The sequence below is a fragment of the Emys orbicularis genome, chromosome 17 (genome assembly GCF_028017835.1).
Source record: "Emys orbicularis isolate rEmyOrb1 chromosome 17, rEmyOrb1.hap1, whole genome shotgun sequence".
Lineage (NCBI taxonomy): Eukaryota > Metazoa > Chordata > Testudines > Emydidae > Emys > Emys orbicularis.
In genome coordinates, this window is record NC_088699.1 from 24,359,224 (window position 1) to 24,373,315 (window position 14,092).

Here is a 14,092-nt window from a genome sequence, read left to right on the forward strand (position 1 = left end):
TAATGTGCCAAACCTGCCACTTCCCCAGAGAGTTTTCCAGGAATACAGGGTAGACATGTCCTGAATATCTACTGTAAAACACCCAACCCCTTTTCAGGCCTTCTCTGTCTATCACTGTAATAATGGGCCCAGACTCTATTTTTCCCCTTTTCAGAAAGCCTGGCTGGGCCATTCCCGTGTCCCGTGTGCTGCCATTGGTGGGGTTCTCACAGTAATTCCTGGATTCCCCAAGAGGACATGGAGGGAGTGTGACGTGTCCGGGAGAGGAGGGAACTTACAAACTGTGGAACGCTGTTGCCCTGTACCCAGGGAGATGCTGGGTGGAGTCAGGTACTGTACTGGCTGAATGATGCCTGGGGTTATCTGCAAAGCGTTGTGCAAGTGCCTGAGGCCAGTAGACTCGCACCGCATCACCTCAGCAGATAAAGGACATCATGGAAGAAGCTTCCAATTAATCCCATCACACTCTCCAGTTTGAAAGCCAGGAGCGAGGAGAGGCTGCAGTGACAAAAAGATCTACCTTCCCCTTTGCACTGCACAGTGACTGCATCTGCTGAGAACCAGCACACCCCCACAGTCAGCAGCCCCAGGTAGCTCTCATCCAAGCTCCACAAACCATCCTCCAGCACTGGCCAAAGTACAGCCAATTGGAGATCCCTGCAAAAGGGCAACCAGCTAGACAGGTGCCTTCACTTTCAGTCCTCCAAGCAACGCACACAGTCATTCCTCGGAACTGACCTCAAGCCCACAGCAAAGCTTTACCGAGCGGGTTCAGTCATGGAGAGACAGCCTATGCCTCTCTCCACACCAAGTCAGTGTTGGCGTCTCATCTCACAAGCACCCCAGCTGACACACCAACATGAATCTCTTTCTTTAACTGAAACGCATGCGGCAGGTCCCCACCTGAAAGCAAATGGCCTTACCTTGGAGGATCCATCTGTCTGGTAGTGTCTGAGCCCCTCCATTGCACACTGAGGCCTAATGCTCTCCAGAGGTTGCATTGGCACCTCCCATTGGCCTGGGGCCCACAGGGAGCTTTCCTGGGATTGCACCAGGACTGACTGGTTTCTGACTTCCGCTAGACCAGGCTTTGGCACCCCAGGCGTCAGTTCAAGAACTACTCCGTTGCCAGGATCCACCAAAGGGGCTCCACCTTCTTGCATATCTGTTACCAAGGCTGAGTCCTGACATACAAGAGCTTCAGGGACTACGCTGCTGTGCCATGCCGGACAGCCCTGACATGGTGACAGCTGTAATAAGTCAGCATGTGGCTTCATTTCTTCCTGTTTCTCCATGTCTTTCTGTGGGGCAATGTGCTTCTCTCAAAAACTGATCCCACCCTGTCTATGGCTAGGAATTTTCTGCAGCCACAAAGCTCCAGAGGACAGGATAAAAACCCTGAAGGCATCACAGCCTGAGCACCGGAGAGAATCCCGGGAACATCTTGGGCTGCATTTCTTCACTGCTGGGATAAAAGGAAATGGAAGAGTCTCTCTGCTAGGAAAGGGTTACCTGGCATCATCCTCATTATGACCTGTCAAAGGTTTTGCAGACTGAAAATCCACGGTGTGAGCTCCCCCTCCTTCCCATCATACAAAGACTGCTAAATGAACTGCAGAATATCAGGGTCTGTGTTCTCAGCTGCAGATCCTCAATGCACCGGCTCTGTCATCACTCAGCAGGGTCTCCGGTTCTCATTCCCAGAGCAAACAGCATCCAGCAGGCCTGCTTATTTATTCAGGGTCTGATGCTCATCGGCAGCTCTGTGCTACGGAGGCCTTGTCCGATCTAGTGCTTGCCTCATACTCACACACACTGAAGCGATGACGTAAGTGGAGGGGCTGGTAAAGTTGTCAGCCCTTAACAGCTCCAAGGAATCCTTCCGTGCTGCTTGCTAGATTTTTCCAGTGCACGCTCCATTGCCAGCTGTGGAATCACCAAAATCACCAGCACAAATAGTGCAAAGTCATCAATATTAAAATGGGACATGCACCTAGTAGGACTGTGTAGCTCCTGTGAGCCCTCCAATAGGAAGAGACTTCTGGTTTCCATGGAAATCATGCTGGAATGGTGTGTTTGCTGCCTATTGATTAGAGGTTAGGGTACTGCAATACAGAGCTGTCAGATAACATGCATTTCTAATCCACAGCTACCTCTGCTGAACCAAAATTGACAGCATGCACCCAGAATCCCTACTGGACTCAGAACCAAAGAGCCCCTCCCACCTGTCATCTCAGTCTTTAATCACTTTCTAACTCTTTGGCTGAAGCAGCTTTGCATTTTGACAGCTGGGGGATAGGTGTGGGTAACCGCAACTGCAGTCCAATAATACAGAGACCTCCGCTGGACCAGCAGTCACAGCTCCACAGCCCAGTCTGGCAGTCTGTACAGAATGCGTTGAGGACACAGAGTCCTTAAAGAGATCACCCAGCAGGGAATGCACTGCATGACAGCAGGAGTTACTCTGTTGTCAGTAAAATGCATTCCCAGATCAGCTCCCGCATGAATGGTCAGTTCCTACAGGAGGAAGCCGCACAGCTCTGCCTTCAGCTGCCTCTCCTGATAAAACTGATGAAGCTGATGGCTCTAATCCTCTAATCAGAGGGAAGATTCAGACGCTTCTCATCTTCCCCTCTGGCAAGCTAAAACTCCTGCCCACCCCATGTACTAATTATGGCAACCATAGAGCAGTACTAACCAACGCACCCTAAACCATTGTCTTCTAGGCTAGCTACACAATTCACCCACATCAACCAAAGGCATGGGGTCTGCTTGAAATCCCCCTACATTAGGAAATTCAGAAGGTAAAACCTGGAAAGCTGGGGTTCTGAAGAGAGAGCCGAGAGGATGCTGGACTGCAAATTAGACAGGAGTTCACAGTATAACACAGAAGTAAAATAGGTCACTGCAATTTTTGAGCACTTATTCAGAGACATCACATAGCAGAGCAGACAGATCTTGTATCTATCTTGTCCACCTATACATTTCAAATACAATTCAATTCAATGAAACTTTATGGGCAGGACAAAGCTATACAAGTATTGCAAAAGTGTAAGAAAAATGCCAGTCCCTTCGGGTCTCTGTCAGTCCCATGTACGACTCCCCAAGGATGGGGTCACATGCTGTATTTAGCACTGATTTCCGGGGTCCAGTTGTGATGAGAGCCCATTCCTGACTCAGTGGTAGATTACTCTGTAGGTTAGTTCCATCTCTGCCATCTCTCTCCATCTCCCAAGGCCACCTCATTCCTTAACAAGGCGTCTTTTATGGCTCCTGATAGTTTGAGGAAATCTCTCCTTTGCCCTCTCTTGTACTTGGGTCAGTGGCGCAAAGGAGTCTATCCTCTGAGTCTCTCCTCTGGCCTGGTGACTGCACAGTCTCTCCCCTGTTCATTTGGACTAGGCTTTGTGTCCCCACTTTCCACCTCTAGCTTGTAGTCGCTATTCTGCGTTTGGGGCGAGTCAACCTTAGCTTTGCACACCACTGTGGAGGGTTTCTACTAGGCGGATTGTTCTGTGCAGAGACCTGGAGCCCTCCAGTTCACTGATGCTTCTGATTTGTTCTTCCCAATATCTTGGCATTTTACATGCTGGTTGAGCACCCTTCAGTTTTGATTGTTTGCTTCTCTGCTTGGGCATTTTTGAAAATACAGCTAGGCACCTATCTGCATCTTCAGGTGCCTAAAGACCTTTGAAGAACATGGCCCAAAGTCCCTGAAGGCCACGTACCAGGAGCTGCTCTAAATGAGTCTATCAGCAAAGCTTCCAATGGCAGAGGAGTGAAACAGCTAATTGAATCCCATGGTAGGGCCCCACAGAGACACTACTTGCTATTATTATTGTAAGCGGGTTTCACAGGTTTCACCATACCCCTAAGGGCAGCTAATCATCAGGAGCCCTTACTCAGTGTCCCTCTGCTTTGGCTGCAGTGGGTTTCAGCAGCCTGGGTTCTTAGCTGCCAGCTGGTGGTGCCTCACCTGACTGTTTAAGGGAATCAGGAACCTACCTTGCCTCCCTGTGTGGTTTCCACTCTCCCTGACCCAGTACTTACCCCTGTGACTAGCCTGATACCTCGTACGTACACTCTTCTGAACCTCTGTAATGGATGAACCAGCAACAACCGTCCACTTTATTTACAAGGGGAAATATAGAGGAAGCATATCAAGGGAAGGGGAAGATGCATTTGGAGTGGGTACATCAGTAACACCATACAACCCCCAACTAGCACAACACCAGCGTGGATTTCCCTGGATTCACGAATCCAGCTTACTCCACACCAGTGGGCTCTGGGATGTGGAGGAAGCCACGTACCTTGAGGAGGCATTGCAGGCCTGAAGGTGCTCGGGTGTGACGAGGTGACTAGGGTGCCAATTCGCTCAGGGGGCCAACCTCTCTGAGGCAGCAACAGGCGATTCAGTGGGGAAAATCCCCATGGAGTAGGGGTCCTCTTCAGTGTTTCTAAGATGAGTTGCTCTCTCCCAGAATAGTTTGGCAAACCCCCTTTCAGGGCGAAATAGGCAACACCCCAGGCAGGGGGAGAGACCGTCCGGGGGGTTGCCTGCGCTGCCCTCAGGCAGGGGGAGACAGGCGGGGGGTCGCCCGCGCTCCCCTCAGGCAGGGGAAGACAGGCGGGGGGTCGCCCATGCAACCCTCAGGCAAGGGAGACAGTCAGGGGGTCACCCGCGCTCCCCTCAGGCAGGGGGAGAGAGGCGGGGGGTCGCCTGCGCTCCCCTCAGGCAGGGGGAGAGAGGCGGGGGGTCGCCTGCGCTCCCCTCAGGCAGGGGGAGACAGGCGGGGAATCACCCACACTCCCCTCAGGCAGGGGAGACAGGCAGGGGATCGCCCGCACTCCCCTCAGGCAGGGGGAGACAGTCAGGGGGTCGCCCGCGCTCCCCTCAGGCAGCGGAGACAGTCGGGGGATCGCCCGCACTCCCTTCAGGCAGGGGGAGATAGGCGGGGGGTCGCCCGCGCTCCCCTCAGGCAAGGGAGACAGTCAGGGGGTCACCCGCGCTCCCCTCAGGCAGGGGAGACAGTCAGGGGGTCACCCGCGCTCCCCTCAGGCAGGGGAGACAGTCGGGGGGTCGCCTGCACTCGTTTAGGCACAGCTGTCCTCCTCTCATCCCCCCTCTGACTGGCTTAGTCAGCCTTCCTTCCCCCAGGGTTTGCCCAGTCACGAGGCTCAACACCCTTGGCGACGTGAGCACACTGCAGTCTTCCCCATCTCTCATCTACCCGGCAACAAGTGTGGTTCCCCCTTTCATCAGACCCATTAACTTGGGTTACATTATTATTGTAGTGCCTGGGTATCTCAGCAATGGATCATGACCCCATTGTGCGAGGCACTGTGCAGAACAAAGAGACTGTTCTTACTTCTAAAGAGCTCACAGTATAAGAGACAAAGATGGGTTCAGACAGATGGGGGAATGCAAGGAAACAAAACCCCATATTGGTCAGCACAATGAGTAGTGGTCTCAGCACAGCAGCAGCCTAATTGTTGTCAGGTTTTTATTATTTTTATTCCAGTGATGCCCAGAGATCCTGAGCAGGAATAGGGCCCCCGTGTCAGGCCCTGCACAGACGTGTTGTAGGGCACAGGCCCTGCCCGGACAGCTTTAAGACAAGACATAATAAGTGGCTTTAACAAACAACAGCTAGAGAAGGGAGGGGATGCGAAGTGAAAGGCTGATAAGATCATGTGGTTGCAGAGGCCAGTGTGTGTCTAGAAGCCCCTGCTCTTGCATGTTTCATTTTTCAGTTACATTGACTTGTGCTGTTGTTTTCCTCTTTGCCTGTTTCCTTTTGGTTTGTTTTTACTTTTATTTGCTCAGTAGACTCTGATCCTGGCTGCCATTGTTATTGCCTGTTCTTCCGGCAGCTGCCACCCAAGGCACACGCTCCCAGACAGGGCCCTCTCCTTGGGCCTCCTGCCCGGTGGTCTGGGGAGAGGGTGGGGGTGGAGCGGATCCTTGCAGAATTCCTGGTCCAATCATGCAGCAGATTCTAAAAGTTCAAATTCCAAAACCGGGGTGCGCTGATGTGAGGGTCGGGGGTGGGGGGCGTGGCTGGGTTTTCCTGCCCACTTCCTTCCAGCAGCTCCCTGCTCCTAAGGTCCAGCTCCACTCCTGGGAATCGGGGACACTCCTCTCCCAGCCTGCATGGCAGGAGGGAGCATTTATAGTGGTGCACACCCTGCTGGAGTCTGGAGCCGGGGGGAGCTCCTGGTAGATTCTCCCACCTTTGCCCTGTGGCAGCAGCTCCTACACTCACAGATGGGATGTATCTTGTGACTGCTGTTGGATTGTCTGAGCAAACTGGAAAAACAAGGGTTGCTTTGACCTGCAAGTCAGGAACTGGGGGTTTATCAGGCCATATAGCAAGCGAGTGAAGGGGGCCTATTGGCAGGAATGTTACAGGGGTTCCATCGTGCACAGACTCATCTTCCAAGACTGAGTTCACTACCCTGTGGGGAGACCCCTCCCCATTTCTGTGTCAGAGACAACGTCTGCGCAATGCTGGATGATTCTGCAACAAATTGCCACACGCCCTGTGCTTTGTGTAAAACTCAACACAGCACACGGTGCTCTGGGGAAATGCAAGCCACAGATGAGCTCTGGCTGTGGACACACTGGCCCAGGAGGTGTGAGGGGCTGGGCTGCCTGGAACATGGCCTGAGGAGCCAGCTGTTATATCATGAACCAAAGAGATGCACTTTGTCATAGTCTGGCCGTCTCCTGGATGTAGTAGAGGCCATCTTGGCCCCAGATATACACTCCAGCATGCTGCTTGTGAGTCTGGTGCAGGGCACAGCCTCAGTGTCCTTCCCTCACCTCCACCCACGTCCCTCACAGCATTTGGCATCACCACATAAAATCCAACATCCTCCTCCCTTCCCCCATTCCTCCATCCATTCGTGTGCTCCTAACTGCAGGCAACAGCACCACAAAGTGAGCTCAGGGGGCTGAGTCTAACACCTGCTGTCTCAGGTCATCCCGCCTCACATCAGTTCCCTTGCTGCCAGCAGTTCCCAATCCTCTGATCTCTGCGCCCCCAGCATCCCTCCATTGTGGGAGGGCATGACTATGCTGGGACTGGAGGTGTAACGTCCACATCAAGGAGACATGCCTGCACTAGCGCTGAGCTAACTAGCCTGCTAAAAATAGCAGTGTGGCTGCGGTGTCACGAGCAGCTAGCTGCCCCAGCTATGACCCTATCCGAGACCACAGGCACACACTCGGAGTGGCTAGCCGCTCCCGCCACACTTCTATTTTTAGGCTGCCTGTTTGATCAGAGCTAGCATGGGCCTGTCTCCTGGAGCTGGAAATTACACCTCCAGCTCCAATGTAGACGTAACGTTATAGGGAAGGTCTATGGGCAGTGCTGCTGCCTCAGCTACTGGGCAACACGTAAGGCCTCCCACACAGGGCCCATCTGCTTCCCACACAGGCAGGTGCCAGCCACTGCTGTCAAATGATCCAAACCACCATGTATAACGCGAGTGTCTTGGTGAAAGGCTGCACCATTCCACTCTGCAGGGGCTGCTTGCTGCACTTCAGGCACTCGTCATATCACTGTTGCACTGCTAGGATGGTGCTGCATGTTCCTTTGCCCTTGTGGAGATGAAAGTTTGCTGCCCTGTCCCTCGAGCACTGTGCACGTAACCTCCCCAAATGCCCTATCCACCTTTTCGCTTTCCCAGCTGCAGTTAGTGTTCCTGGACATGGGACTGCCAGTTGAGGGCCCTACTGGGGACTGCGGTTTCCCCTCCGCCCATCCATGCTTGTGTGGAGTGACAGCCACCCTGTTAACCAACACAGCAGGGACTGAACTTGAGCCCTTCAAAGCTGAAGACATGAGTTGCTACAGTTTGAGCTAAAGACTCCATAGAAGGGGCTGTAACAAACTCACGTTCTCTGTGAACCCTGCCAGTGCTTCCCCTGCAAGATCCAGAAGTCAGGTCTTTCTGTTCCCTGTTTACAATTCTGATGCAGCTCCCCCTGCATCAACAACATTGAGTGCCGTATTGTAGGCCGGCCTTCAGGAAGCTGTCAGGGTCTTTGACACTGGGGGTCTCACAAGAAAATTTTTGGTGGCCTCAGAGTGTGTCGCTCTGACAATTTTTCCTAAAATACTTAATCAATTTTAGGAAAAACAAAGAAATATGCACATAGACATGTCCAAATCATTGTATTTTATGTAGATTTTTACAGTAGCCGCAATAATAAAAATAATGTACAGTTGTTTCTATTCTTTACTGGTCCTAAACAGAAGAGAAACAAATAACGTGCTTGGCATGTTCTTGTCTTTTTTGTTGTTGTTTCTTTTGCTTTTTGGTTGCTTTTTTAAAAAGACTTGCTAGCTAGTAAGTCTGTTTCTGTGAAAAGTGATGTTTGTTAACACTGCTTTGCTCCCCCCCCCCCAGAAGCTATGGCCACACGAAAAGCCCCTGGTAGCCACGGTGGCTGCATTTGAGAATTGGAACACCAAACGGTTAGGTGCTCTGCTAGTTGAACCCACAGCCTCCAGTTTAGGTGCCCAGGTGCCTACACAACACCCGGGGAGAGTTAGGCACCTACGAAGGGCAGTCACAAAAGCCAGTGGGCTGAGCAAGGAGCTGTCTAAGCTAGCCAATAGAAAATGCTGAGACAGGTGGGCATAAGCCCTGCCCCCTCAAAGGGACTTTGGCACCTAAGTCTGGGTCAGAGGGAGAGGGCCAGATTCACAGCCACAAGCACACTCCTGGAGCTTAGCCCTAAGCCAGCTCAGCCCTTTCTCAAGAAAACTCCAGGTTGTTGAGGCACTGACACCCTAAAACCCAGTAGGTTAAGCCCTTGGCTGGCATGTAGGAAACCTAGGTTCAAATTTCCACTTTGCCTGAGGTTTGAACCCAGCTCTCCCATGTGCCCGCCCTAACTACTGGGCTACGGGGTGTTTGGCAGGGAATCCCCGCTGTGGAGGCCGTTCCACTTTGTATAAAGTACTTATGAGTCATTGGAGCAGGGAGTGGAATTTGAATCTCCCAGGTGAGTCCCCTAACTACTGGGCTACAGTCACTCTTGCTGTCTGGCCCAATGAATTTTGCACATGCCCAGCAGAAATGTAGGGATTTACTGCTGGAAATATAGAGTTAGGCAACAGCTGAACTGGGGCTTTTACAATCTAAATTTTGGACTTAGGTGGCTGAAGTAACAGTTGGGAGTCTAAATCCCTTTGTGGCTCTAGCCTCGTGTGTCTAATACAGAGCAATCAAGACTGTATTCAAAATAGTGACAGTGGCAGAAGAGTCATTCTCACAGGGCTGTCATCAGCAGAGCAGCAACAGTGGGAGGGTTCTCAGAATAAAGCCCAGAGAGGACAAGGCCTAGACAGTTCTTGGGGCACATCCCTAGGGTTTGAAGAGTAACACACCCACAGAATGCCCCACTCCCTCCCACTCTGCTTTGGCTTCTTGGTAGAAGAGCAGCTCTGAGCAGACCGTGACAGCCGCTTCCATTCAGTATAGACCAGCCAAGGCTCCCAAGGAGCTCTGGGTGTGCAGGTGGAGGGGGGCAGCAGCGACCTGTGAACCCTTTGTAGCTCTCTCTTTCTTTCAACTCTCTTGCAAAATAGCCTGTGGAGAACACTCACTGGAGGGTGTCCTCACTGAGGGCCCAATTCACTTCAAATTTGGTTAAAAATAAAATTCTGCCCCAGACTTAACCTAATTAGTGCTGAGCCCAGAATCCTTTCACTGGCGACGTAGAGAAAGGGAGTAAAATCAGGCTTCTAGTGGAAACTCAATTGCAACTTTAACTCTAGAGTGACTGCCCACACTCGATAATAGGCACGTAAACACTGGACCCTTTATAGTGCAAGCTGGGGCACAGTGCCCGCCTGCGTGGTAGATTCCCAAGCGTTTGTGTCTGAACTGACGCTGGTAAGTATCTTTCCTTGGCTTTGTGTTTTATACAAATATAGCAAAAAAAGTCTACAAAAAAAAATAAAACATTTTATTGATTAACCCCCTCCTATCCCAGCACCGTACATCATAATGAAACAATTCAAAACAATTCAAAAGACACATCAAACAAGACCTTAAAGAGACCCAGTCAGCTTCCACACTGCACTGGAGCCTGCAGCGTACGCCCTGAGCAGTTATACGAACGCTGCAGGCTGCTGTAGCTCAGAGAGAGGAAACACATTGCTCTGCTTTCTGTGCTTGGCAGTACATTGTGTGTTGCCTGTGTCCTGCCATTGCAGCCAGGCGTTAGCCTCAGTTATTTATGTCGGCCTGTCACACTGTAATAGGGGCAAGAAAAACATTTGTCAAAGCAGGAGGATGTGGCTCTGGGCCCACAAAAGCCTGCCTGGGAGCTGCAGCACCTACGCTCACATCTCTAAAGTCTGCCTAGATCTAACCCATCAGCAACACTTCACTCCTGGAGCCTGGTGTGTACAGGGTGCACCTCACCTTCCCCCCCACCCCATAGGGAACTGAATACCCTTCCCCTAGCACTTCCAGTGCACTCCCAGCTCTGCCCGGGGCAGCAGTTGTAGCTGATCAAACTCTCCATATTTAAGGAGTGGAAGCAAAAGAGACTGTGGAAAGATTCAGGAGCTAAGCATGGACTCTGGGGCACTATTAACACAGGCTCCAGGCGGAGCGCAGCCCAAGTGCTCACAGGGCTTCCCAATCCATGATGGCCATGGCTGCAGCAATCCGTTCCAGCGGTGGGTGCAGGCAGTCGCGTGTCCTGGTGACTGTAGTGCGCTCTTCTCCGTAGCCCACAGTACACTCATCCATAAAGTAGGAAACACTACACCCTGCAATGCTGTTTAGTAGTGCTTTCTACTTTATGGGTGACTGCACTGTCTCTCAATCGCCGTGCAGCTCCTCTTCAGCCCATCACAGGCTCTCTTCCTCCAGCAGGTCCTTAGAAAGGCCGAGTGGCAGCCAGGACCCATCCCCCACTCAGACAGGAAAACAGACCCTGTGGCCATCACAGGGGCAGATTTACAGCTGCTTCCACGTGGCAGCTAGGTTTTATAATGGAGCAACAGGTCTATGAGGCTGCTTTCCCAGGGCTAACTATTCTCCCATAGAAAGAACAGGAGTACTTGTGGCACCTTAGAGACTAACAAATTTATTAGAGCATAAGCTTTCGTGGGCTACAGCCCACTTCTTCGGCCCACGAAAGCTTATGCTCTAATAAATTTGTTAGTCTCTAAGGTGCCACAAGTACTCCTGTTCTTTTTGCGGATACAGACTAACACGGCTGCTACTCTGAAACCTATTCTCCCAGAGGAATCAAGATATTCTTGGCCACAGGAGACTGACTCACCCCCCATCCTGGCCCCTCACTCTCCCGGTCCCAGCCAAAGGAGACTCTGCCCTGCGCCCCAGCCCAGCCCCTCATGTGCTGTGACTGCAAAAGGCTATTTTCGAAACCTTTTCCCACTGATGCGAACTCCAGGTCAGCTCAGCAGGTTGTGGGAATGTGGGTTGGTGCCCCAGGTAAACTTGCCACCAGCCTTTTACCCACATGGTCGTCAGAGCAGCTGCCTGCTCCATGGAGGGGAGGGATGAGGGGCCTTCCAAGAGACCTGGAGCTTGCCCCGCACTCAGCTCCCACTATTGCGCCAACCAGGGCTCTGCCTGTGTGTGAGGAAATGTCCCCAAAAAAGCTGGTGTGGCTGAGGCTCTGCTGATTCATTGATGGCCTTTTCCCCAGGCAGCCCTTACTCTAGGGGGCGACAATGGGAAATTCCCCTTATTAGCAAACTGATTGTTTGGAGATAGGCCCTAGCGCACGAAACCCAGAGCCTGAAGCCAGCAAAGCAAACACAGCGTCCTCTTGGAGCAGGAGCTTTGGAAGCAAGCAGTGGGGGAACAGCCAGCTCCGGGTTCCTAACGATGTGGGACACACAGCCAGCCAGCCTCCCTCCTCCCCCCCACTCCGGGTTCCTAATGACGTGGGACACACAGCCAGCCAGCCTCCCTCCTCCACCCCACTCCGGGTTCCTAACAACGTGGGACACACAGCCAGCCAACCACCCTCCTCCCCCCCCACTCCGGGTTCCTAACAACATGGGACACACAGCCAGCCAGCCTCCCTCCTCCCCCCCCACTCCGGGTTCCTAACAGCATGGGACACACAGCCAGCCAGCCTCCCTCCTCCCCCCCAATCCGGGTTCCTAACGACGTGGGACACACAGCCAGCCAGCCTCCCTCCTCCCCCCCACTCCGGGTTCCTAATGACGTGGGACACACAGCCAGCCAGCCTCCCTCCTCCCCCCCACTCCGGGTTCCTAATGACGTGGGACACACAGCCAGCCAACCTCCCTCCTCCCCCCCACTCCGGGTTCCTAACAACGTGGGACAGAACTAACTTCACTACAGACTCTGCCTTATCAATTTGGGGGAAATATCCTGCCTCCAATGAGCTTGTTACCAGGTCCCTGCTGCTGGGAAAACGCCCTCGCTGAGCCTCACTCACGGACGCACCTGCATTAAGAGCCCTAGGCAGGGACATGGGCAAGGGGCCCCCACTAGCTCGCCCCAGCTGCCAGCTCCGCCCTGGTTCTAGGACCCGTCTCCAACAGTCACTGACAGAACTCTGCACTTCTGCTTTTGACACTTCCTCCCTCACTGCCTGTTCCCTGGGCCCATCCTCCCCTTTCCACAGTCTAAACCAGACCAAAGAAGGTGGTGCAGGATAAATATGATAAGTGCAGCCAAGAGCCCCCTGAGTCCCAGCACCCAATGGGCACATGACCACGAGGCAGCCCCAGCTCCTGGCATGCACATGGCCATCCAGGCAGTCCCCAGTGGCACACATCTACCCAGGCAGCTTCTGGTGGGCACATGGCAACCCAGGCAGGCCCCTGTTCCTGGCAGTACCTAGGCAGGCCCCATTCCACCTGCTCACAGCATTAGCTTAAATAAAGACTTTCGGAGCTTCGGCAGGGAACCTGCCAGCCTCTGCCTCGGGGGGGGGGGGGGGGCTTTCTTACCTGGTCAGGTGCTGTCCAACTGCCTCACATCTGGGTCTCAGAAACTGGGCACTGAAGTGGCCTCTTTCAGAGGGAACAATTGACAGTTAAAGGGTAAATGAGCAGACGCAACCCAGACACTGCACTTGATTGGTGCTCCCCAGTCCCCATTCTCTGGTGTGCTCATTCTCTCTGCAAACGCACATACACGCACACTCAGACAGTCACGCACTTTACACACCCCTTACAAGGGCTATTGTCTGGACTCTGAGCAGCACCCAGAAAGGCAGACCTTCCCCTGTGAAGCTGCAGCATCACTGTCCAGGGAGTTTCCTCGTGGACAGGGTCATTAGGAGAGTTCTAAATACATTACCAAATTCCGCCTCGTGCATGATGAGCTGTACAGGGTAAAAACCACAATACAAGACTGTCAATTGTCTACCCGCTGCCTCTGCTGCTGCTGCTCAGGGTGCAGCATGTTGCACTCATGGTATCTCAGGAGGAATGGACGCCCCCACCAAAGAATGAGCCTGCTTTTAACCCCATCCTACCCACGTGGGTTCAACCACAGGAAGAGCCGTAGCTGCTAGAAAGATAACGTGTGTAGCTGTCCCACCCAGTGACACTCCAGCAGTCTGACCGCAGAGTATTCTCAAGCGACAGCTACACAGAACCGCTGCTACTGCAGAAAAGACTCACAGGAAGCAAGAAACACTGTTGCAGTCACAGCCATTTAAGCTCTTTGGAACTTTGCCTTTCAGAGCAACAAACATGTTTTTTCCAAGCATCTGCTTTCCACAGGCCCTTAGTAACTGACACCCCCTTCCTTTTGGGTTTGTATCCTCAGCTAGGCATTCTCCTTCCTTGACCTATGAAGTCCCAACAGAATCACCAGCTGGATGACTCGCCAGAGCAGCATGGCCCGTAGGTGGGTGAGCAGTGCAGATCCTGCAGTGTGGCGTCCAGTGACAAAGACGAAGCACAGCAAGCTAGAGATAAGGCCTTTTTCCACTGGTGCCTCCAGTTCTTCTCATTCCCAGCCGGGAGCTGGAGTTAACTTTAGATCAGTTTGCACTTGAAGCACTAGTTCAAGCACATGCACCTGTTGCAAGTCATGTGCACCT

General features: G+C 52.7%; 1 protein-coding gene and 1 long non-coding RNA gene across 2 annotated transcripts in view; both read right to left on the reverse strand.

Annotated features, from left to right (window-relative positions):
• TSPOAP1 (TSPO associated protein 1) overlaps positions 1-1,295 on the reverse strand; it is a 171,646-nt gene extending 170,351 nt beyond the window's left edge. The window contains exon 1 of the mRNA XM_065418224.1: positions 924-1,295. Within this exon, the coding sequence (XP_065274296.1) occupies positions 924-1,295 (372 nt within the window). The remainder of the gene's footprint in view (positions 1-923) is intronic.
• Positions 1,296-9,971: 8,676 nt separating this feature from the next.
• LOC135891072 (uncharacterized) lies at positions 9,972-13,475 on the reverse strand. Its single transcript, XR_010562234.1, has 3 exons — positions 13,342-13,475; positions 12,990-13,052; positions 9,972-10,274 (listed from the first exon to the last, which is right to left on the reverse strand). It is a non-coding gene; the product is annotated as an uncharacterized LOC135891072 (long non-coding RNA).
• Positions 13,476-14,092: the final 617 nt, after the last annotated feature.